The sequence below is a fragment of the Pelodiscus sinensis genome, chromosome 1, assembly GCF_049634645.1.
Source record: "Pelodiscus sinensis isolate JC-2024 chromosome 1, ASM4963464v1, whole genome shotgun sequence".
Classification (NCBI taxonomy): Eukaryota; Metazoa; Chordata; order Testudines; family Trionychidae; genus Pelodiscus; species Pelodiscus sinensis.
The window spans coordinates 55961732-55984277 of record NC_134711.1 but is presented as its reverse complement, the minus strand read 5'-3'; the positions used below and the strand labels follow the sequence as shown (position 1 = coordinate 55984277).

The window sequence follows — 22546 nt, the reverse complement described above, 5'->3', positions numbered from 1 at the left end:
GGTGGGGAAGGATTGCAACCAGACTTCAGAAAGTCGTGATCATCTTTCTTTTATTTTTTATGAGAAGGAAACATCCCAAAAATTATGGAACAAGAAATCCTGAAAGCTTTTCCTCTTGTAACACTAGATTGCAAATATGGAAAAGGTTGAGTTCCACCGTACTAATCATAGTGTATGTCTGCACAGCAGTGTTATTTTGGAATAACTAACGTTATTCTAAAATAACATAGTGTGGGTCTAAACTACAAGTCTTTATTTCGAAATAATGTTGAGCTGAAGGACTTCTTACTCCAATTCATGGTAACCTCATTTCACAAGGAGTAAGAGAAGTCAAAGGCAGAGTGTGCTTCCTTTGACTTCCTGCTGTTTAGACAGCGCCCAAAGCCGAATTAAGCTATTTCGACTTCAGCTATGCAATTGACATGTCAAATTCAGCGATGCAACTTCAGCTTTTAGCCCTGTTGTGTAGATGTACCCATAGAGTTTAGATCCAGAAAGGACCACCAGATCGCCTAGTCTAACTTGTATATCACAAGCTATCTATACCACTTATAAACATAACACCACCTAGCACCCCCACACTAAACCTAAAATCTGAAATTGGAGAAGGCCATGGGATACTAGACGATTATGAGCCACAGGCAAAGAATAGTCTACTCCTCTCTCCTTTATTGTATTATCCCTTTCCAGACTTCATTATTGTGTCCTCCCTCAGTTATTCTTTTTCAGAAGGTTATGAATATTAACTTCTTTTGTCTGCTCTGCATACAGTTTGTCTTAGTTTCCAAACCCTTTGTTACCATAGTACTTTTTTCTAACTTTTCCAGTTTATCCGTGTCCTTCAATAGTAGTGGTGGGGAACTTTTTTTCTATCATGGGCCACTGACCCACAACAAAAAATATATTGCAGGCCACACATAGCCGCGCGGGGGAATGTGGAGACTCCGGGATTCCCCATACTCCTGAGTGGGATCAGAAATAAGGGTGCAGTAAAGGGCTTTGGACTAGGGTTATGGAGTTTGCAACGTGGGAGAAAGCTCATGGCTGGAGTAGAGCCATGGAAGCGCAGGCTCTGGAAGGGTTAAGCTGTGGGAGGCGGGTTCTGACTGTGCACAGGGTATGGGAGGGGGCACAGGGCTGAGACCAGGGGTGAAGGTGTGGAGGGGTGAGAGGTGCCAGTTGTGGACAGCACTGCTTACTACAGGCAGTTCCCAGATGGTGGCAAAGCAGGGCTACCCTGACCCTGCACCACTCCTGGAAGCTGCTACAGTGGCACTGTGTGCTTCCCATGCTCGTCACCTTGCCCTTGCAGTTCCCATTGGCCATGATTCCCAGGGCTTCCCTGTTTCCTCCCTGATCATCCTTGCATGTAGCCTCAGAGATTCCCTGTTCCCTCCCACCCTAATAATCCCTTGGCATCCCTGTTCCCCTTTGCTTTGCAGCTGGGCAAGCCTGTGCTTGCAATTCCAGTCTTGTGAAGGGGAATTGATGCACAGGGCTTCTGGCCCGTGACAAGTCTCTGCACAGTGGATTGGATCAAATTAAGAAGGAGGCCAGATCTGGTCCAGGGGCTAGAGGGTCCCCACCCCTGTTCTGTTAGTAACCATAATTGAGCTTTGTATTCCAGATGTTCTCAGCATCACTACTGCTGAAATGGGGTGTAGTTAACTTTCCTGGCTTTTCACATGAAACTCCATTTATAAGATTCAGTATTGTATGTGTCTTTTAAGTGAATATCTCATACACACATTTTCAAACTCATTGTTTTGTTATTTATATCCTTGGACTCTGACTGGGTATATTGCTGTTTCTTTCAAGAACATCCAAAGGTATGAGAAAAGAAAATACATATCACATCTCAGTCTTTTTGTACTGGAGACAATTTATGTGAAACTCAAGCTGTGGATTCTGATAGCTTTAGTAAACTTCACAGAGGAATTCTTCTTCAGAGTACCAACAATATTTACGAACAGAAAACTGAATCAAATTTCAGCTTTCAAGCAGACTATCTTTAGTTCCATAGCTCAAAGTGTTAATTTTATCTTGGTGGTTTAACATCCTACCACAACATTAAAGGACAGTTTGATTACGGGGAACTCCACAGTGGATCAATGCAAGGCCATGTCACAGTGAAGAAGTCCTATCCATAGACGAAAGTAGGGATATTAGGTATTGGGTAACAGAATAGTTGAATAACTGCATTAATCATTAATTCTTATCAGTTATTTGACTATTTTATAGGCCCGGGGGGGGCTATAAAAGTCTATTTTATAGACTTCTGGGGAGCTCCCTGGTATCCCAGTATGGGGTGCCAGGCAGAAGCCGGTCTGCCAGGGCCTGTTTAAAAACCAACTCCTGGTGCAGACCAGTTGTCTGCTGCTCTACACTGCTGCTTCTGATGGAGGCAGCAGATCAGGTAATCATATAGTCGACTACATGTCGACATCCCTAGCTTGGACCCCTCCAAGGACAGGGGCTGCTGCCGCAAATCAGCTTCTGCCCATGGCGGGCCCAAGCTTGCCACAGACAGAGGCTGCTCCAAGAGATGCAGAGCAGCTTCAGTGTGTGGGGAGCTTGAACCCCCCATGGACAGGGGCTGCTACCGCAAAGCAGTCTCTACCTGTGGCAGGCTCGCTGTAGATATAGGCTGCTCCAGGAGATATGCAGCAGGCTCGCTGTAGATATAGGCTGCTCCAGTGTCTGCGGGGCTTTCGGACCGCCCACCCCCCCCATGGACAGGGGCTGCTACCGTGAAGCAGCCTCTGCCCATGGCAGGCCCAGGCCTGCCAGAGACAGAGGCTGTCTCATGGCAGCCTCTCCTGTCCTGCCTTCCTGCCCCCACTGCTGCTGCCTCTCATAGAGTGGCAGGTGGCACCTTGTAGCCGGTCCTGGCGGGAGGGGGGAGGACCAGCTTTTAAGCCGGTTCCTCCCAGCACTGGCTCCTGCTTCCCCCCCTCCTTGCTGCCTTTGATACCGAGGCAGCGAGGGGTGTGTGTGCGAGTGGTTGACAGGATTAACCGATAAGCCTAGGCTAACAGGTTAATCGTCTAGTCAACCGCTCATTGACATTCTTAGGCAAAAGCATGCAGAGTGACAGTAGAGCTGGTTCATGCTTCCATTGGGTGGTGAAATACAGTGGGACTATTACTACTGGGTTTTGTTTTTCCCAATACCCAGTTTTTTCAGATGAGTTAAACCCATCTCTAATGTTATGACATTTATACAGTGCAGACTAGAGATGTTAAATATTGGTTAACTGAATAGTCGAGTAACTTCATGTATTCTTATCAGTTAGTCAACTATTATTTATTCCTATGGGTGGGGCCAGCAGCCACAGAGGTAGCAGTGTAAGGTGCCTGGCCAGAGCTGGTCTGTGAGAGGAGCCAGTTTAAAACCAGCTCCCTTCACAGACCGGCTGCTGCTTCCGATAAAGAGGCAGAAGCGCAGGGTGGCAACAGCCCCTATCTAGAGCAGGTCTGAGCTCTGGACCTGGCGCAAGGTGGAACTGAACTGGGCTGCCTGCCCACCTGGCTCCTAATATATTTTAAATGCAGATCTGCAGTGGAGGAGGTCCCGGACAGAGAGTGAGCCAAGACTGAACTGGGCTGCTGGCCAGCCTGCTAAAAAATTTACTGACAAGGGGGTCAGGAGGGAAATGTGTGTTGTCTATAGCATTAACCTATACGCTTTGGCTTATTGGTTAATCGGTTAAATGACTACACTGTTACATCCCTAGTCCAGACAACTGGAGTTGCAGGGATTCTGAGAATTATTGACCTTTCAGAAACAGTAAAGAAAATGGCTTGGATTCTTTGTCTGACAGGTTTTGACAGTCTGTGAGGTTCTCAATATCCTTGAAAAAAAGAAGGGCATTATATCCATCTACTTATCTGTCAATCCTACTTTTAAAATCTGTGGCAAATTATAATTCTTTTCTATAATTTTCAAGGCAATGGTGTCCTTCTATGAGCAGCACAGTGTAAAGCAAATTATCTGTAATAGGTTTTTCATGTCATGGGATGTCTAAAGACAAAGGGAAGCTTCTAGTCCAATCACTTAGGCCTGATCTATACTAGAGCAGGCAAGTTGGCTTAAAGTACTCAACTTACTTTAAGACAAGCCATGGCAGCATCTACACAGTGGTTGGCCACGGGAGCAAATGCTCTTGTGGCTTCCCTTATTCTTCGCAGAAGGAGGAGTACAGGACACTGGTGGGGGCTATCCTCAGCATTTGATTCATGGGTCTGTACTAGACCCGCAAAATCAAATGCTAGAAGATTGAGCTTCAGTGTGTCAATCATCTGGTAAGTGCAGATGTGCCCTAAAAGATTGCAGGATACGCAGTTCTGCTTGTTCTACTGGACTGAGGATCCAGATTAGCTACTATTTTGAAGCTCCTCCAGTGGACCCAATCCTTTACACTTCCTTTCAAGGGCAATTGCACCACAGAGGATTGTTTTATTCAGCAGCGTGGAAGAGTGTCATATGAAGGGAAGAAACCTTATTTCTTGGGCTAATTTTCTTTGTATAGATAGTTTTCATCAGTAGTAGTTAGAACATTGCTTTGCTTCTTTTAGAAGTAAGGTATAGAGTGGGAACATAGATAATGGCTGGAATTGAGAATTGGAATTGCTTAGTTACCAATTGGATTATTGTTCATATCTCTATGGGTGCATCTACACAGCACTGTAACTCGAAATAAGATACTATGCAAATTGAGTATCTTATTTCGATGCTATTTTTAAATAACTTATTTCGTTATTTGGCACTGTCTACACAGCGCCAAATTTCAAAATAAAGTGCTATTCCAAAACGATCCTTATTCCTTGTAGAATTAGGTTTACAGACACATTGGAATAGCGAGCCCAAAATAACGGGCTTGCTGCGAAGACGCAGGATAGCTATTTTGAAATACTCCAGTATCCCGAAATACCATTGCAGTGTAGCTGTACATTACTGCTTCCTTAAAATGGAAGTGAGAGTTAAGAAAAAGGCCGTGTCTACACTACAAATTTTAGCCATTTAGCATAGTTGATTAGCTATGTGAGGTTTTGGGATATTTGCATGCTAGCAAAAGTCCTAGTGTGGATGCAGTTATACCAACATAAAAGTATTTTTGTCAGTGTTTCACTCTGCAAGCCAGAATAAGATACAACTGATATGAGTAATGTCTACCGTAGAAAGGTTTTGCTGGTATTGCTCTACTGGTGTTGCTAATACCACTAGCAACATTTAAAAGTGTAGATTAGTCTTAAGTTTCCTTGGCTATTAACAGGAAATTCTGGAGTGTGCTTAGGAGAACAATACTTTGCTCTTAAGTAGCATCTTTCAACCTTGGAATGCAAAGCACTTTACAAAGTTGAGTGTTCGTATTATCCTATTTTTAGAGATAGAGATACTAAGGATTAGATAGTTGTCACTTGCCCAGAGTCTCTCAGTGAGTTCCTGTCTCTCTCCGTTAAAGTCCACAGTGCCTCATGACTCATATTTGAAAATTCATGCCTTTGTTTGTTTTGACGAAAGAAATAGCCCCTTGTCTGAGTCAGAATGAACAGTTATTTCTGTTGATTTATTTTGTTGATGTTAATTGTGAATTTTTGTATACTTAAGAATGAACGTTTTGATTAGATACTTTGATCTTATAAGCATTGTGGCACTGTGCAACCAATCCTGCAAGTTACAGCATGGGGTAGATTCTGTACTCATGTTGAGTGCCATGTTGCAGCATTAGGGCCTCTGGGTGAAAGTCTGACTTCTCTGAAGTCAGTTATAACCTAGGGTACGTCTAGACTACAGGCTTTTGTCGACAGAAGCTTTGTCAACAGATACTGTCAACAAAACTTCTGTTGACAAAGAGCATCTATTTAAATCCCGCGCTTGATTTGCAATTCCAGTCACCCTCATTAGCCTCCCTACATCAATCTAGGGGGCTAGTGTAGACGAACCTAAGGGGCTAATGTAGACGAACCCTTAGTCACAGGACTCCTCATTGTTTTTGAGGATACAGACTAACATTGCTGTCCCTTTGATACTTGTCTGAAGTCACTTGATTTTATTGAGACCAGGATTGCAACCTATATTGTTAAATCAGTTTTCCATATGTTCTAAACATTGATTTTTAAAAAGTTCTAGGCTTTTCCATTACCAAGAGGACCTTCACAAATCAATCAATGCACTTCTGCCCGATTAGTTCTGCCTTGCGGCTCTTCAGTTCAGCACTAGCAGAAAGTAGGGGTGTGAGCTTTACCTCAGCGAGCTGTGAATTCTGCTCCCTAGCACTCTGTTCACCTCAGTGAAGTGTTAATTTCAGCACCTAGTTGAGATTATTGAAGGCTAACCTTATTAAGCACAGGCAATAAAGAAGGCAGTTCTACAAATGCCACTGACTACTGTGGTCTGTGCTGGATAACAACAGAACAGGCATAAAGATGATATCTGCATGAGAATTAATTTAAATTTAAAATCTGTAATAGGTTTTTACAAGATATGTCATGAGATGTTTATAGGCAAAGGCAAGGCTCTCTAGTCCAATCATTTAGGCCTGGTCAGTTTTTAAGTTGATTTAAATAAACTGGTGCAAACCTTTGTGGGGCACTCTTCATGGTGAAGGCCCTTCATGGACAGTGCCCACTCTACTTGTCCTCTCTCATTCAGTATCAGTTGGTCAGCTTCTTCCAGTAGACCGATGGAATTAAGATGTCAATCTCCATTGTCCACCTCTCAAACAAGTATCTTTGTGCTTTCTCTCATACTGTGTCATACCCTGTTCACTGTAAATATCTGCAATGCCACTTCACTCTTCTCCTTCAAACCCATGGTGCCTATTAAAAATTGACAGTGGTTAGGCTGCAGTTGTGAAATGTCTGTCATGTTGACCAATATTGTCTCTTTGTTCCCATGTACTTCCCTGTGGCTACGTCTTCACTGCGAGTTTTTTCCAGCAGAAAATATGCTAATGAAGGGCTCAATAGTATGAGTCACGATCTCATTAGCATATTTTCTGCCATTTCTTTTTGTGCAAGGGATTTTGGGGGGGGGGGCGCAAAACCCCCGTTTTGTGCAAGATCCTTATGCCTGTCTTCGCACACTGGTCCACACTGCTTCTTTTTGCGCAAAAAGAATCAGCAGAAAATATGCTAATGAGATCACAGCTCATGCTAATGAGCCCCTCATTAGCATGTTTTCTGCAGGAAAACACTCGCAGTGAAGATGTAGCCTGTCTGTCTCCATCTGTTGCCTCTGATATTGTAAGTTCTTTGGGGCAGGGACTGTCTACTTCAGTGTTTGTACAAGTGGGGCTTGGATATTCTCTGCTAATACAAATAATGAATAATACAGGCAGTCCCCGGGTTACATACAAGATAGGGACTGTAGGTTTGTTCTTAAGCTGAATCTGTATGTAAGTTGGAACTGGCGTCCAGATTCAGCCGCTGCTGAAACTGACCAGCGGCTGACTACAGGAAGCCCGAGGCAGAGTTGCTCTGCCCTGGGCTTCCTGGAATCAGCCGCTGATCGTTTCAACAGCGGCTGAATCTGGATGCCAGTTCCGACTTACATACAGATTCAACTTAAGAACCCCAGGCGTCCCCAAGTCAGCTGCTGCTGAAACTGACCAGCAGTGGCTGAATCAGGATACCTGGGGCAGAGCAGCTGGTGTGCTGCCAGGTTGGTCCAGTAGCGCCGAGAGCGGCGCTGCGGGACCAACCGGCAGCGCCCCAGCTGCTCTACCACAGGCGTCCCGAGAAAAGCCTGGTCTGCTGGGGAGGGGGCGCATTAGCTGCGCTCCCCCTCCCCCCGAAGACCAGGGAGACGCAGGCGGCGGGACCGAGATGCGCCGCGATCCCGCCACCCGGGTCCTCCCCGTCTCCCTGGTCTGCTGGGGGCCCCCTCCAGCAGACTAGGGAGACGCGGAGGACCCGGGCGGCGGGACCACCCAGACGCGCCGCGGACCCACCGCCTGGGTCCTCCGTGGCTTTGCTCCATGTCTCCCTGGTCTGCTGGGGGCCCCCCCGCAGCAGACCAGGGAGATGCGGAGCAGCTTTTCTCGCCCCGGAGGACGCGGGCGGCAGGACCGCGGCGCGTCTGGGCGGTCCCGCCGCCCGCGTGCTCCGGGGCGAGAAAAGCCCCGTTCGTAATTACGGATCCGACATAAGTCGGATCCGCGTAACCCGGGGACTGCGTGTACCAACTTTTTAAAAGAGCGGTTAATTTAATTTAAGCATAAACCTCTTCCCAGTCTACTCCAGTGAAACTGAAAAGAAAAAGGAGCTTGGTTTAAACCAAAATAAAAGGGTCAGTATATCAGAATAATTAAAACAAACAACTTTTGTGTGTAGATGCTTTTAGAAACCTAACGTTGGGCACCCATTTTTGAAATTTTTGTTTTAGTCTTATTATCATGAAACTTTATAGGTACATCTTGCTGTCTTTATTAAGTAGCCTTAATCCAAAGTGAAATTGTTTTTACTATGTCATTGTCATGAGGTGAATGAGTTTTTTAGAACTGATGAAAGCTACTTCAGCATGGTCTGTTTACTTTTTCAAATGCTCTTTTTCAAGTGTATTTGTTTGAATTAGGAGAATTCCTGTTTTTTTTTTAACTGAAACTTTGATCTTGAAAATGTAAAAGATGGATTTTTAAACTCCTGGGGTATGAAAATAACCTAACAACACATGTGAAACTCAATAAAATATTTGATTATACCTTTGAAGAGATTTTGAGAGATTATTTAAAGTAAAACTTCAAACCTCTGTTAAGTGCTTTCAAATACAATGAGAATGAGGGATGAACAGCAGCCTTGGTATTCTGTACTGTTTCTCTAATACTTTAAGATATACCTGATGTTACTTGGGTCTTTAACTCGGTTTTTGTTTTTTGGAAAATAACATGAAAATGTACATGCTTCATGTAAAACATTGCTCTGGGGTGGGGCTGGGGAGAAGGGGTTCAGTATGCAGGCTGCCCCAGGAAGAGAGGACTACCCCAGTCCTCTCTCACCACAGCAGCTTGGGCCAGGAGAGAAGCGCCTTTCTATGGCTGCTGCAGCTCCAGCAGGCACAGATGGGAGAGAGGGGCAGGTCCCTCAACTGGGGCAGGTCCAGATGCATCTTTCTCCTGTATTCCCCAGCTAGGGTGAGGAATGCAGCAAACTGCACTTTCTACTCGCTCTCTGATGAAGGGGTGGGAGGCTTGGGGCTGCTGCAGACCTGGACATGGGGCAAGGGGATACATCCCCAACGAGCCCCTTTCACCTGCTTGGTGATTCTGTCTCTTTTCTGTATAGCTTTATGACAAGCAATCCTATCCCAGGTGCATCCTGCTTTTCTGGCACAACAATAGTCTTATCTTGCTTTAAGTTATGATAAGAGAAAGCGGTATACTGAATTTGGTGGTCTTAGCTGTTACTATTTAGGAGGAGCTCTTGAACAAACAGACAAAGAGAGAAATTCTCTTAAATATATAGTAAATAACAGGAGACTGTCACAGTTGGACAGGAATTGAAAATGGGCCTTACATGTTCATGTAAGTTCCTGCAAAATGAAGGACAGCCCTATTTCCACCTGAATAGTCTGAGACACTTTTTTTTAAGCTTGGAAAGAGCCCCTAATTTCCTGAGATTAGTCCAGTATGGTCAATAACCCTAAAGTCTCCCCTAAAGAAACTCTCATTACAGAAAAATTGCTTGCAGAGCTGGGTTTAGAGAAATTGCGTGACACATCAGCCATTTACAGGAACTGTTTTTTAATAACACATCCTTTTCAAAAGCGTATTGGGATCATGATGGGGCAGTTGAGTTCCAGAGTTCCTTGATTATCAAATAATTAATGGTCCTTCAGTTATAAATTGTAATAATAAAAACTAAAGTGCATCCTACCAAATGATCCATATTTCTAGTGAGGAAATTTGCTTTATTGTAGTGGATTACACCAGTTCCTCACAGGTGTTATTTTTAGTTGTCTCTGCTGCTGCATCTTCTCCCAATGGAGCGAATGATATATTTCTCAAGTTGATAGCTTAACAATTGCTGGATACAAGACACACATTACTTTATTTTCAGACTGTCCATGAATATAGGGATTCAGTTTCTCAATCAGAGAAGTGTGTATGGTCTGAATCTTTATTTCCAGATACTAGTGTACTCAAATAACTAGAATGTAGCTAGCTACTTCATGCAAAGAAAATTGCAATGATAATATCCCTTTGTTGCCTCCATTTGGCATTAGCATGGATACTAGTAATGAAGTTTATATGAAATGGGACATTTTGTTTGTATATTAAAAGCAGGAGAGAAATAACACGAGAAACACAAAACACAAAGATATGACAACTAGCTGGGACTTGATCTAACATACTAAGAATGTTTTTCCTCAACTATTAGACTGCAAACCTATTTTTTGAAGTTGTGTGTTACTAATTCGTTCACTATTTTACACAGCCCAATCTGTCATTAGTATCCTCTCAAAGGACTGACAGTATATGGTTATTTAAACAGAGTTGTTCAGTGCTTAATTTGTAATGAAGTGCCATAGCTCAAGCAATTAGGTTCCAGGGCTCAAGGAAAATTATTACTTCCATAACTGATGTGGCAAACAAAAATGTGCCAGAATGGTGAACCTGACAAGCCTAGAGGTGTCCCCATGGGGCTGAGCTCTGGCACAAATTATGCACTGGAGGTGTTCTTCTAATTAAGCTGGATGAATCTTTTACTCCACCCGTACAATGCCTTTGGGATATAATCTGGGTTGGTCCCTTCAGACGTGAGGTTGCTTGTATAGATTTCACTGTCATTCTATTTGAATACTGCATACATTTTATTTTTCTTACTGCATTTTAGGTTTGTCGAGCTCACATTGTGGCTGCTGTCTACCTACAAAATATACACTATTGTTTCGATAAACGTTTGGATACTTACTAGATCAGGATGCCTTTCAAAAGTGGATTAGAATTAACTGAGTTGCAGAATATGACTGTCCCTGAGGATGATAACATCAGCAATGATTCAAATGATTTCACAGAGGTAGAAAATGGCCAGATAAATAGGTGAGTATTTTTCCACTGATGCTGTCTATCCTGTGAAACACACTGTTTAAAAACAGCATTTTAATTTTCAGTATATCTCTTGAATTATTCATTATCGAGTCATGCTCCATTTGAAGATGTAATTTGAATTTCATATGTGACATCTGTTGGGCATAGTCTGCAATAGCAGATAAAGCAGACAGAGTAGCAATTTATTCATCATTTGAATTTTTCAAATGAGTCTAATAAAATATATAAACATATAGAATAGCAGAATGCTAACATTTCAAAATATCTGTATGTACAATACAAAAAATAAAAAAACATTAATAACATTAGACTGACAGAAACATTTTGAGCAAAGATATAGGATTTTCAATTAAGTTTGTTCCACAATCTGATTTTTGTAACCACATTGGCCACAAAAATGTTTTTTGACTTCTGTGAATTTATAACTCATGCTGTTAACAAGAAATGTAGATAATATCTTCCTGTCTGTATTTAAAACTCTGAAAATTAGAATGTATAAAAAAAACCTTTGCTCCTAAATGTTGCAGGATCAAAAACTGAATGGAAAAATGCACTTTTAGAAAGAGGAAGAGATTTATAACTAAGGTTTAAATTTAAATATAAATAAATATAGACTCTGCTCAGCAATTAAATACAATTTTTGTATATGCTTTTTGTTAATTTAATAAAATAGAACAAGAGTTGTTCAATCATAATAAACCCTTCCAGGCCTTATTGCAAGGTAAAGGATTACATTTCCAGGTTTTAAATAGTCTTCATGTTGCACTAGAATGGCTGGGTTTTTTTTTTGTTTTGTTTTTGGTGGGGTTTTTTTGTGTGTGGGTTGGGTTTTTTTGAGCTGGAAACAAGCCATCCTCCTCTTCTGAAACGTCATTCACATTTTGCAGAACAAAGAGGGGGGATGAGAGAAAAGAAAAGGTGCCATTTAAGGTTCACAAACCTGCCAGGAACTATTTTTGTGTGGACCCCTGTGCCCATACACAGTCCTGTGGACTGTAATAGGACTGCCGGAGTAAAAGTGTCCACTTTCAATTATTTTACAGGAGCTGAACCAAAAACTGCTTATTCTCCCACTCTACTGACAGACAATAGGTAGCAAATGTTTGCAGGAATGGGCACTGAGGGTACGTCTAGAGTTTAGACTGTGAAGATCTATCAGAAAAAGATACACAAAATACGCTCTGCATTTTGCGTATCTTTTTTCAATACTTTTTCGGAAGAGCCTTTTCCGAAATTTGGCCCATCTAGACTGGGTTAAATTTTGGACAAAAAACCCTCTTTCGAAAGCCCCCTTCTTCCTCGTGGAACAAGGAATACAGAGGCTTCCAAAAGAGCGCGTTTGCTCTTCTACAAAAGAAAGCAAAGAGCAAATGTGTTCCCTGGATGCGGCAGAGTTTAGGATCCCGAAACACCCTTCTCCCCCTCCCACAGTCTAGCCGTACCCTTAGTGACTGAGTATACTGCCTAGATGTGCATGGGGAGCAGACTGACCCAGTGGGAAAAGAATATCAGCCACCTCTGTGGAAGAGTTCTTTCCAAAATCATTCCCAGTCTTGAGACCATCAGGCTGGAGGAAGAGTAGGCAGGTTAGTGGGGGGTGCACACTGACAACCAACCCTTCCTCTGAATCTCAGAGTGGAAAGACAATGCCGTCCTGGATATGTTGCATTTCTGTGCTCCCCACCACTGTAGTGGAGATACCCCTTTAAGGGGAAGTCCCCGGGGCAGCTGCAAGACATGAAATCTCTGTCAGTGTGATTTCTCCAGGTGCAGTCATGTGAGATACCAGAGACCCAGAGTTTCCACACAGAAGTGCCTAGCTTCTCAGTTATGCCCTGAGGTTCAAGGGCCCATAGATGTTCCACAGTGGGGTACAAATTCCTGTCAATGACAGGGGAAATCTCTGTGAAAAGAATCTTGTGCATGTTTTAAACAGCAATGAGTAGTGAGAGCAGTCATCGACCATCAAAGCACATGCTACAGCTGGAAGGGCAGCAAAGTCCAAGGTGGGGAAAGAGGCAGGAAGGAGGCGTTCAAATGGTGAAAGGTGCCTGAGGTGAAAAAAAGAGTTGGGTGGGAGCGGAGGCAAATTAACCAAAAAACTGTAACTAAGAACAGAAAAGGTTTTATCAACTTTCTGCCTCACATAGTAGACAAAAGCATTCCAGAAACCAGCTCACTGGGATGGGAGAGGGTGCCAAAATGAGATATCATTGAGCCATAGCTGGAAGCTCAGCCAGGGGGTGCATTAGTACGCAGCTATCCAGGGAGGGCCCTACAGAAAACTGATGCTATAGTGCATCGCTGTATTTCCACAGTGCTTGCATCTGCCTCTTCTAAGAGCAGGAGTTAAACCTCTCTCATTGTCACTACAACCCCAGCCTGCTCCTGCAAAACTCAGTGGCAAAACTCACTTTGACTTCAGTGGAAGTAGGATTGGGCCTCAATCTAAAAGGGTGGCTTATTAGTTTATATTGATATAAATGACATGCATTCAAGGAGATAGCATTCCATTCTGCAATGCTGTTTTCATGCTTCTTGACAGATGAGTCACTCCCCTTCCTTTTATCCTTCTCTGTCACCATTATGACTCATGCTGTACGTCTCCTGTATACTAGTACAGTGTTTCTCAACCTATTTTTGTAACGTACCCCTTTTAAAAATATATATATATATAAGTACACCCAGTACCTACAATTTTCTGGACACAAATTTTTTTTCTACCATTGCAACACATTTATTTAAACAACTTAATTGTCATCAGGTGCTCGATGAAATTTTTGGGTATAAAAAGAACAAAAATAATAAAGTGCTGTAAAACGTAAAACAAAAATATAGTTTTCTCCAGATTTCAGTTGTGTTGACGTACCCCCCAGACTTCTCTCGAGTACCCCTAAGGGTACTCGTATCACTGGTTGAGAAACATTATACTAGCAGAAGCAGCAAGGAGTCCTGTGGCACCTTATAGACTAACCGAAGTGTTGGAGCATAAGCTTTCGTGGGCAAAGACCCTCACCGCTTTTGCAGATTCAGACTAACACAGCTACCCCTCTGATACTGTTCTAGCAGGTTTGTGGCTGTATCTGATGTCACATTTGTTGCCATCTCACATATGATCTAGGGCTATGTGAATGTCTAAAGCCCATGGAAGTCAATAGATGTTTTTCCATTCACTTTATCAGGCTTCATAATAGGCTTATCATTTAAAAAATAATGTTTGGTTGTTTTGGCTTGTTGGCTTTGCACGGTACATTTCACATCTAGTCTCAGTTACTTACAGATCTTTGATAGGCATATGTTTTCATGACCAAGGTTAGCAAGGATTTGGGGGGGGAAGATCTGCCTAGGTAAGTCTGTCTATGAAGCAAATGACACTAGTGTTTGTTTTTAAACCAAAACAAAACCACAAAATTCAACATGAAAAATTCTTCAGACACAGTCAGACTTTGCTTGGGTTTCAACTAAAGGCTTGTAGGCCTAAAAATAAAATCTCATATAAAGCTTGCAAGGGTTTATTCTGTGTTTGAACTTGAAACTTACACATATGTTATAACACTAAGGGCTTGTCTGCAAATGTAATTGTTCTTGTTAACTCCAAGTGTGGACATCTTGTTCTGGAATAAGAATGCTAAGTACTTGTTTAGCTTAATCCACTATAAATTAACAGTTTTACATGTAGGTAAACCCTGAGTTTCTTAGTGAAAGATCTGTAGAGGGAGGATACTCAACACTTCCAACTTAGCCTCCCCATTTCAATGCATTCCCTTATTGGTGCTCCATTAACCATATATGTGGTCTATATTAGTATTACCATATGGTACTCTGTCTCAATACCATTGTCAGCCATTGTGTTAGTTTGGCATGATGTGGAACATAGCTTGCCCAGTGTAGACAAGAAAAAGTTGTGTTTTGCCTCTTAAATATGATGAATTCCTTAGTGAGCTAGCTGGGTTAGTGGACACAATGCTGAATGCTGTTCATCTTGGTCTCTGCCGACCAATAAACCATAGTCATCCAGCTAACAAGATTATTGAGAGTTGTGCTCAGACATGGTTGTTTTGTAGTGTGAGCTGCACAAAGGATTTTATGCAGTCTTGTCTCTCCTCACATTGGAGATTTTTATCTATGGCCGTGTCCAGACTCAGGGGTTTTTTCGGGAAAAGTAGCCTTTTCCCGAAAAAACTTCCCCTGCGTCCAGACTCAAGCCGCGTTCTTTCGAAATTATTTTGAAAGAACGCGGCTTTTCTTTCGATGGCGGTAAACCTCATTTCACGAGGAAGAACGCCTTCTTTCGAAAGTTCCTCTTTCGAAAGAAGGAGTTCTTCAATATAAAGAGGCTGTCTTCGAAAGAGAGCATCCAGACTCGCTGGGTGCTCTCTTTCGAAAAAGAGGATTTCTCTTTCGAAAGATCCGCCTGCAGTCTAGACGCAATCTTTCGAAAGAGGCTCTTTCGAAAGATGCTTTCGAAAGAGCTTCTTTCGAAAGAAGCCTGCAGTCTAGACATAGCCTATGCTAGACATATATATAGTAGCCCAATGTCTGTGACTCTGTAACGCTGAAATACTGGCTGTTCCCTCTGGACAGCGCTGTTGCCTTCCACTGTGGCGCTTGGCTGACTTCTGCACCGCTCAGCCAGGCCGCCGTGTGGGAGCAAGTGGCGCAAGCGACCGTTTGGGCTCTGCGGTCCCCTGAGTGAGAGGCAGGAGGGGGAGGAGAAGAGAAAGAAAGAGACAGAGGCAGGAGGCGGAGGAGAGCTGAGAGAGAGAGTGGGGGAGGCAGTAGGAGGAGGAGAGAGAGAGAGAGAGAGATGGAGCGAGAGACTGGAGGCTCAGGAGAGAAGACTGACGTGGAGGAGAGACCTAAAAATCCCATCTTTTGATGGGCTAATTGGCTAGTTAATTTAGAAGGATGCAGGAAAATATAGGATTTGTCACCTTTGTAACAGCTAGATAGTTATTAAAGCACTTTCTAAAAGCACTTCTGCCTAACTAGATTTAACACAGTTGTCAGCCATTTTGTTTAAGCAGGCTTTAAAACCAGGTTTGCTAAGGACTTGTCTACATGATGAAGGAATATGCACTAACAATGTTGCACATTAGTTGGCCATTGTAAATCTTGCTAGTATGCACTAAAGCAGGAGTGGGGAACCTCAGGCCTGGGGGCAGATGTGGACCTTGGCTTGCCTGGATCCGGCCCCTGATGCTCAGGGCTCTCCCCTCCTCCTCCCCCAGCATTGAGGATCCCATGCTTGTGTTCCAGCCCCACTCCCTACCCCGCCAGGCTAGAATACATAAAATCTACTAGTCTGAGCCCCACTAGGCTCTGCTGTGTGAGGGGAATGTAGAGAGTGTCTTTCTCCTCAGTTGGGGGCCACATCAGAGAGGGTTTTTTTTTCTCACTTGTGTGTGGCCCCCAACACATTAGTGTACTTTAGAAATCACACCCTTGTAAAATATACAATGCTGAACCATGTAGGCAAGGACTAATTCAGTTAAAAGAAATATTGCTATTACCAAATGTCCACCATCTATGCTGTTTTTAAAACTCAAACTCTGGTTTGTGCCCCAGAATATATGGAGCCTAAGCTTTAGCATAGTGATAAATTAAGAGGAGGGAAAAATAGGTTAAGACCTTCTTTGTGAGCCATAAATAAATATGGACTTACTACCAGTAGGAACTGATTATTTTTAAAAATAAGTGGTCCTGTGTCACCTTAAAGAGGCGTCTACACTACAGGGCTTAACTTAAAATAAACTATGAAAATTGAGCTACGTCAATTGCGTATCTTATTTCAAAATAGCTTTTGAAATAGGGAGAGTCCACATGCACTTATTTCGAAATAGAGCACTCTTCCTCCAACCTCCCTTATTCCTCATACAATGAGGGTTACAGGAGTCAGAATAAAAAGTCCTCCAGCTTGACAGTATTTTGACACTATTTTGAAATAACTGCCTGCTGTGTAGATGTGGACTAAGTTATTTCAGAATAGTGCTAGTTATTTTGAATAGTGTTGCAGTGTAGACATACCCTGAGGGTACGAGGAGTAACGGTAGTTCAAACTAGGAAGCCTAGTTCGAACTACCTAGTTCGTGCCGCGTGTAGCCGCGCGGCACAGGGTTCGAACGAGCGGGGATTTAAAAATGGCGGAGCCCCGCTTATGCAAATGAAGCCCGGGAAATTCAAATCCCGGGCTTCATTTGCAAGTGCGGTATGCCTACATTACCCCGCTAGTTCGAACTAGCGGGGTAGTGTAGACATACCCTTAGAGACTAACTACAATATATAGAATCATGAGCTTTCATGGGCAAAACTCACTTCATCAGATGAATTTGACTGGAAATAACAAAACCCAAGAAATATATGTAACAGCGGAAGAAGTATCTGTCAGTTGTAAGACCTGTTAATGGAGCTAATTAAGTGGGCTGGATGTGTCTCATACATAGCTTTTGATGTATGGAACATATCCAGCCCATTTAATTAGCTTTATTAACACAGGTCCTACAAATCCACAGGTACTTCTGCTGTTATATATCTTGGTTTCTGTTATTTCCACTCCAGTTCATCTTTTTTGCCCGTGAAAGCTCATGATTCCATATATTTTGGTTCGTCTCTAAGATGCTTACAGGACCACTCATTGTTTTCAAAGTTACAGACTAACACGACTACCCCACTGAGATCGATTATTTTTAAGTTACATTGGAAAGTTTTATAAAATCTGTTTGCATGCAGCTGCGATGTTAACTGTTAAAATGAAGAATGACAGTATACAGGAATTAATGGTGTCTTTTAATAATGAACAAGCTGCTTGAAACAAAGAATTATGAACAGGTTAATGAGTCAAAAAGGCATTTAAGACCATGGATTGTCTTATGGTGTGGTGGTGTAGTAGTTTGCACAATGGCCTCCACTCTCTGTGGGAGCTAATTATTGTACTTTATGTTAGTATTCCAAATATAAAGGGTTAATAAAAGACTAACAGATGTCTTAAAAATGAATAGTCAATTGTTATAAAATCCAAAAGGTCAGTTGCTTATAACTATGACTTATAATTAGCACTGAGGAGAAATGGGAATTTTCATCCAGTGGAAAATTCTAGTATTTCAACATTTGTTTTCATCCTGAATTGGAACAAAAAAAATTGAACTATCGAAATTTTTCACAGAATAAATATTCTGAAAAATGTTTAATCAGTTTGTTGAACTGACCCAAAGTGCACCATTTTAAGTCAGTTCAGCATTAAGATACATTTTCTGGTGGTGCCACATTGCTTCATTGGAGCTGTAATTTGGAAGCTTGATGCACTCCTTCTGCTCTAAGGGTGTGTCTAAACTACATGGCTCCGTCGATGGAGCCATGTAGATTAGGCTGATTGGCAGAGGGAAATGAAGCCGCAATTTAAATTTAAATGGGTGCCGCGCTCTGCCGACTAGCTGATGATCAGCTGTTTGTTGGCAGATCGGGACAGTCTGGACGCGCCACGGTCGACAAGTAAGCATACCTGCGCCAGTCGACAAAGGCTTCCTTGTCGACCGCGGCGCGTCCAGACTGCTCCGATCCGCTGACAAACAGTTGATCATCAGCTGGTCGGCAGAGCGCGGCAGCCATTTAAATTTAAACAAAGCCACGATTATTTAAATCGCATCTTCATTTCCCTCTGCCGATCAGCCTAATCTACGTGGCTCCGTCGATGGAGCCATGTAGTTTAGACACACCCTAAGTGTCAGGCTCCGTGACCTGACCCTATTCCTATGATGTACCATGTGATCCCAAAATATACAGACATCTTGGTCAGAGTCTTAGAGGAGTCTGTGTTGCATTGTGGGAGATGTAGGCCAGCTTGGGAATGGAGCTTATAGTAAAGAATGGAGGCCTGCATTCAATTGCCTTGAGGCAATGTGGCATAGAAGTATGAAATTATTGTAGAACTGGCTCTAAGCAAAGCATTTTGGCCAATTCAGCAAACCAAAATATTTCTATTCTGGTTCAATAGGCCTAAAACAAAATCACTAATTTTGATTTTCCCAATTAAAATGTGCAAAATTTTGGCAAAACTAAACTTTGTGGAGGATTTCAGTTTTGCATTTGTGGCCCCTGAATGAGTAGAAAGACACTCCCTACATTCCCCTCACTGCATTTTCCATCAAAAAAATCTCTTGTATGGAAAATTCTGTCCCAGCAGTTCTGCTTATAATATCTATTGGGCTACGTCTACACTGGCCCCTTTTCCGGAAGGGGCATGTTAATTTCAGCGATCGCAATAGGGAAATCCGCGGGGGATTTAAATATCCCCCGCGGCATTTAAATAAAAATGTCCGCCGCTTTTTTCCGGCTTTTAGAAAAGCCGGAAAAGAGCATCTACACTGGCCCCGATCCTCCAGAAAAAGCGCCCTTTTCCGGAGGATCTTATTCCTACTTTGAAGGAATAAGGGCGCTTTTTCCGGAGGATCAGGGCCAGTGTAGACGCTCTTTTCCGGCTTTTCTAAAAGCCGGAAAAGAGCGGCGGACATTTTTATTTAAATGCCGCGGGGGATATTTAAATCCCCCGCGGATTTCCCTATTGCGATCGCTGAAATTAACATGCCCCTTCCGGAAAAGGGGCCAGTGTAGACGTAGCCCTTGTGTGTCTATAACATTCTGTAATGTATACTACTCAGCTCTGTAACAATCTTAAAATATTTATTACTCACTTATACCTTTATAAACATTTTTAATGGAGCCTTAATATAAAGTATGTTGATAATCTCAGAATCTACAGGATTTTAATTTCTAAAAAGGGCCTAAATGGCTAGGGATAAGCAGAGGGGAGGAAAAATATAATATTACAGAAAATATTTTTTATTTAAAGTCTGGGAAAAGGCAGAATCAATCAAAATCCTCAGACATTCCAAACAAGACTTTAAAGTCCAGAAGAAACAAAACTCCTCTCTGTGCTTCTTATTACTCCACAAGCAGAGTTTTTCCGTGAGAAATCCTGACTGTTCTGTAAACTTTTCCCACTCAACAGTCTACATTGAGAGTTTGGCTAAAAAAATATATCAAAAGTATATCGGTTCCAATTCACTAGAAGACAAATTCTGTTTTATATGAATTAAAAAAATCTGTATAGTTTTTTTAATTCATAGTGAGCAATAAAGTATGAGTTTTCCCTCAAAGAGGGTGACTTATTTGCATCTCATATGTAACTGGAAGAACATTATTGTCTAACCTAAACAGATTCAGGACTCTTGGCATTGACACTGCAACTGTATTTTTGAGTTCACTTGCTGTAACTTTCTGAAAATGAATAATTTCTAAAGTGTATATGAAATGAAATAGTTGACTCAAATGTAGATAAGCAAAATCAGACCAATCTGATAGATGTGAGTCAAATCTGTAAAAATAGCATGGCTTTAAGTACATTTTAACAGCAATATGTGTGCCTGTTTGTCTGGGTTTAAGTGGTAAATTTATAAGGGAGTTATATACGAGAGATGATGACTAAGACTTTTCAATATATTTTCCATAAGAGGTTGTTATCCTTCAGAAGCCGCAGACAGAGCACAGAGCTGAAGAGTTAGTTGACTAAATATATTTAACACCACTGAAATCAGCGGAGATACAGACATCTGAATATGGCCTATAGGTAAAACAACGCCACATTCTCAGCATATATTGCCAATAATAAGGTCACAGCCCAGGGTAGTGAGAAGTTTAGTAGAACTTTACATTCAAAGGTGCAGAGGTACTATAGGTAAGGCTTCTGATTTAAGATTTTAACAGATAACACTGATTAACTGCTCCCTGCCCAATACTAGGAATGTAATAGTGTAGTGTAGTCGATTAACTGATAAGCAAAAGCTTATAAGTTAATGCTATAGACCAGAGGTTCCCAAACTTTTTGACACGGGGACCAGTAAATCCATTCACGAGCCTTTGGAGGACCTGTAACATTCATTTGCATATTTACATATTCATTAAGCAAATGATGACTATACAAATACGTTATTTCTGGTCCTCCCAAAGCCCGCAGTGCCAGCTTTAGCAAAGGTTTTGATACGGTCACCCATAATATTCTTGCCAGCAAGTTAATGCAATATGGATTGGATAAATGGACTGTAAGGGTATGTCTACACTAGCCCACTAGTTCAAACTAGGGATGCTAATGTAGGCATTCGAAGTTGCAAATCAAGCCCAGGATTTAAATCCTCCCCGGGAGGGGGGGGAGCCCTGAGTCTTGGGGGCCGGATCCAGGCAAGCCAGGGGTCACATCCAGCCCCCAGGCCTTAGGTTCCTCACCCCTGATATAGGCAATGTTGCTGCTCCCTGGCTTGTATTTAAGAGCCTCTCTGCATGGAGCAGTATTGCAAACTATGGGGCATGATTTTTAAAACACACATTAACTAGGTTGGAAGACTTTGCTGGTGCACAATAAAGGTTTTCTACTGTGCTCTAATCTAGTGCTGCTTGAAACAGTACTATTTTAAAGTGCACCAGGAATAAACACACTAAATACTAAACAAGGTGTTCAGTAACTAGAATGCAAAGCTTAATCATAGAAATAGAAGGAACCTCGAGAAGTCATCAAGTCAAGTCCCCTTCACTCTAGTTCATCCCTGACAGATGTTTGTCTAACCTGTTCTTACAAATCTCCAATGCTGGAGATTCCATAATCTCCCTAGGCAATTTATTCCAGTGCTTACCGCTCTGACAGTTAGGAAGTTTTTCCTAATAGTCAACCTAAATCTCTCTTTTTGCAATTTAAGCTCATTGCTTCTTGTCCTCTTATCGAAGGTTAAGGAGAATAATTTTTCTCCTTTGTCCTTGTAACATTCCTTTAGGTACCTGAAAGCTGTTATGTCCCCTCTCAGTCGTCTCTTTTCCAAACTAAACAAACTCAATTCTTTCCGGCTTTCCACAGGTCATGTTTTCTAGGCCTTTTATCATTTTTGTTGCTCTTCTCTGGACTTTTCCAGTTTGTCCACATCTTTCCTATAATGTGGCACCCAGAACTGGATACAGTACTCCTGTTGAGGACTAATCAGCACTAAGTAGATGAGAAGAATTACTTCTCGTGTCTTACTTATAACACTCCTGCTAATATGTTCCAGAATGTTGTTTGCTTTTTTTGCAACAGAGTCATATTATTGACTCATATTTAGCTTGATGTGACCCTTTTCTGCAGTACTCTTTCCTAGACTGTATGTGAGCAACTGATTTTTCCCTCCCAAGTAGAGTATTTTGCATTTGTTCTTATTAAACTTCATCCTACTTACCTCAGATTATTTCTCCAGATTATTTGGAATTATAATTCAACTCTTCCATTTTAGTATCATTTGCAAACTTTGTAAGTGTAATTTCTATGCCATTATATAAATCACTGATGAAGATATTGAATAGACTTAGACTCAGAACTGACCCCTGCAGATCCCCATCTGGTATGCTCTTCCATCAAGACTATGAACCATTGATAAATACTTTCTGGGAATGACTATCCAACCAATTACGTGACACTTTATA

General features: G+C 42.1%; 1 protein-coding gene across 3 annotated transcripts in view; it reads left to right on the top strand.

The window, feature by feature from the left end:
* The window catches only part of SLC38A1 (solute carrier family 38 member 1), a 63872-nt gene that overhangs the window by 6096 nt on the left and 35230 nt on the right, over nucleotides 1–22546 (top strand). For all 3 annotated transcript variants that reach the window (XM_075930497.1, XM_075930507.1, XM_006126482.4), the window contains exon 2: nucleotides 10836–11041. In XM_075930497.1, the coding sequence (XP_075786612.1) occupies nucleotides 10923–11041 (119 nt within the window). In that variant the 5' untranslated portion in view covers nucleotides 10836–10922. The remainder of the gene's footprint in view (nucleotides 1–10835; nucleotides 11042–22546) is intronic.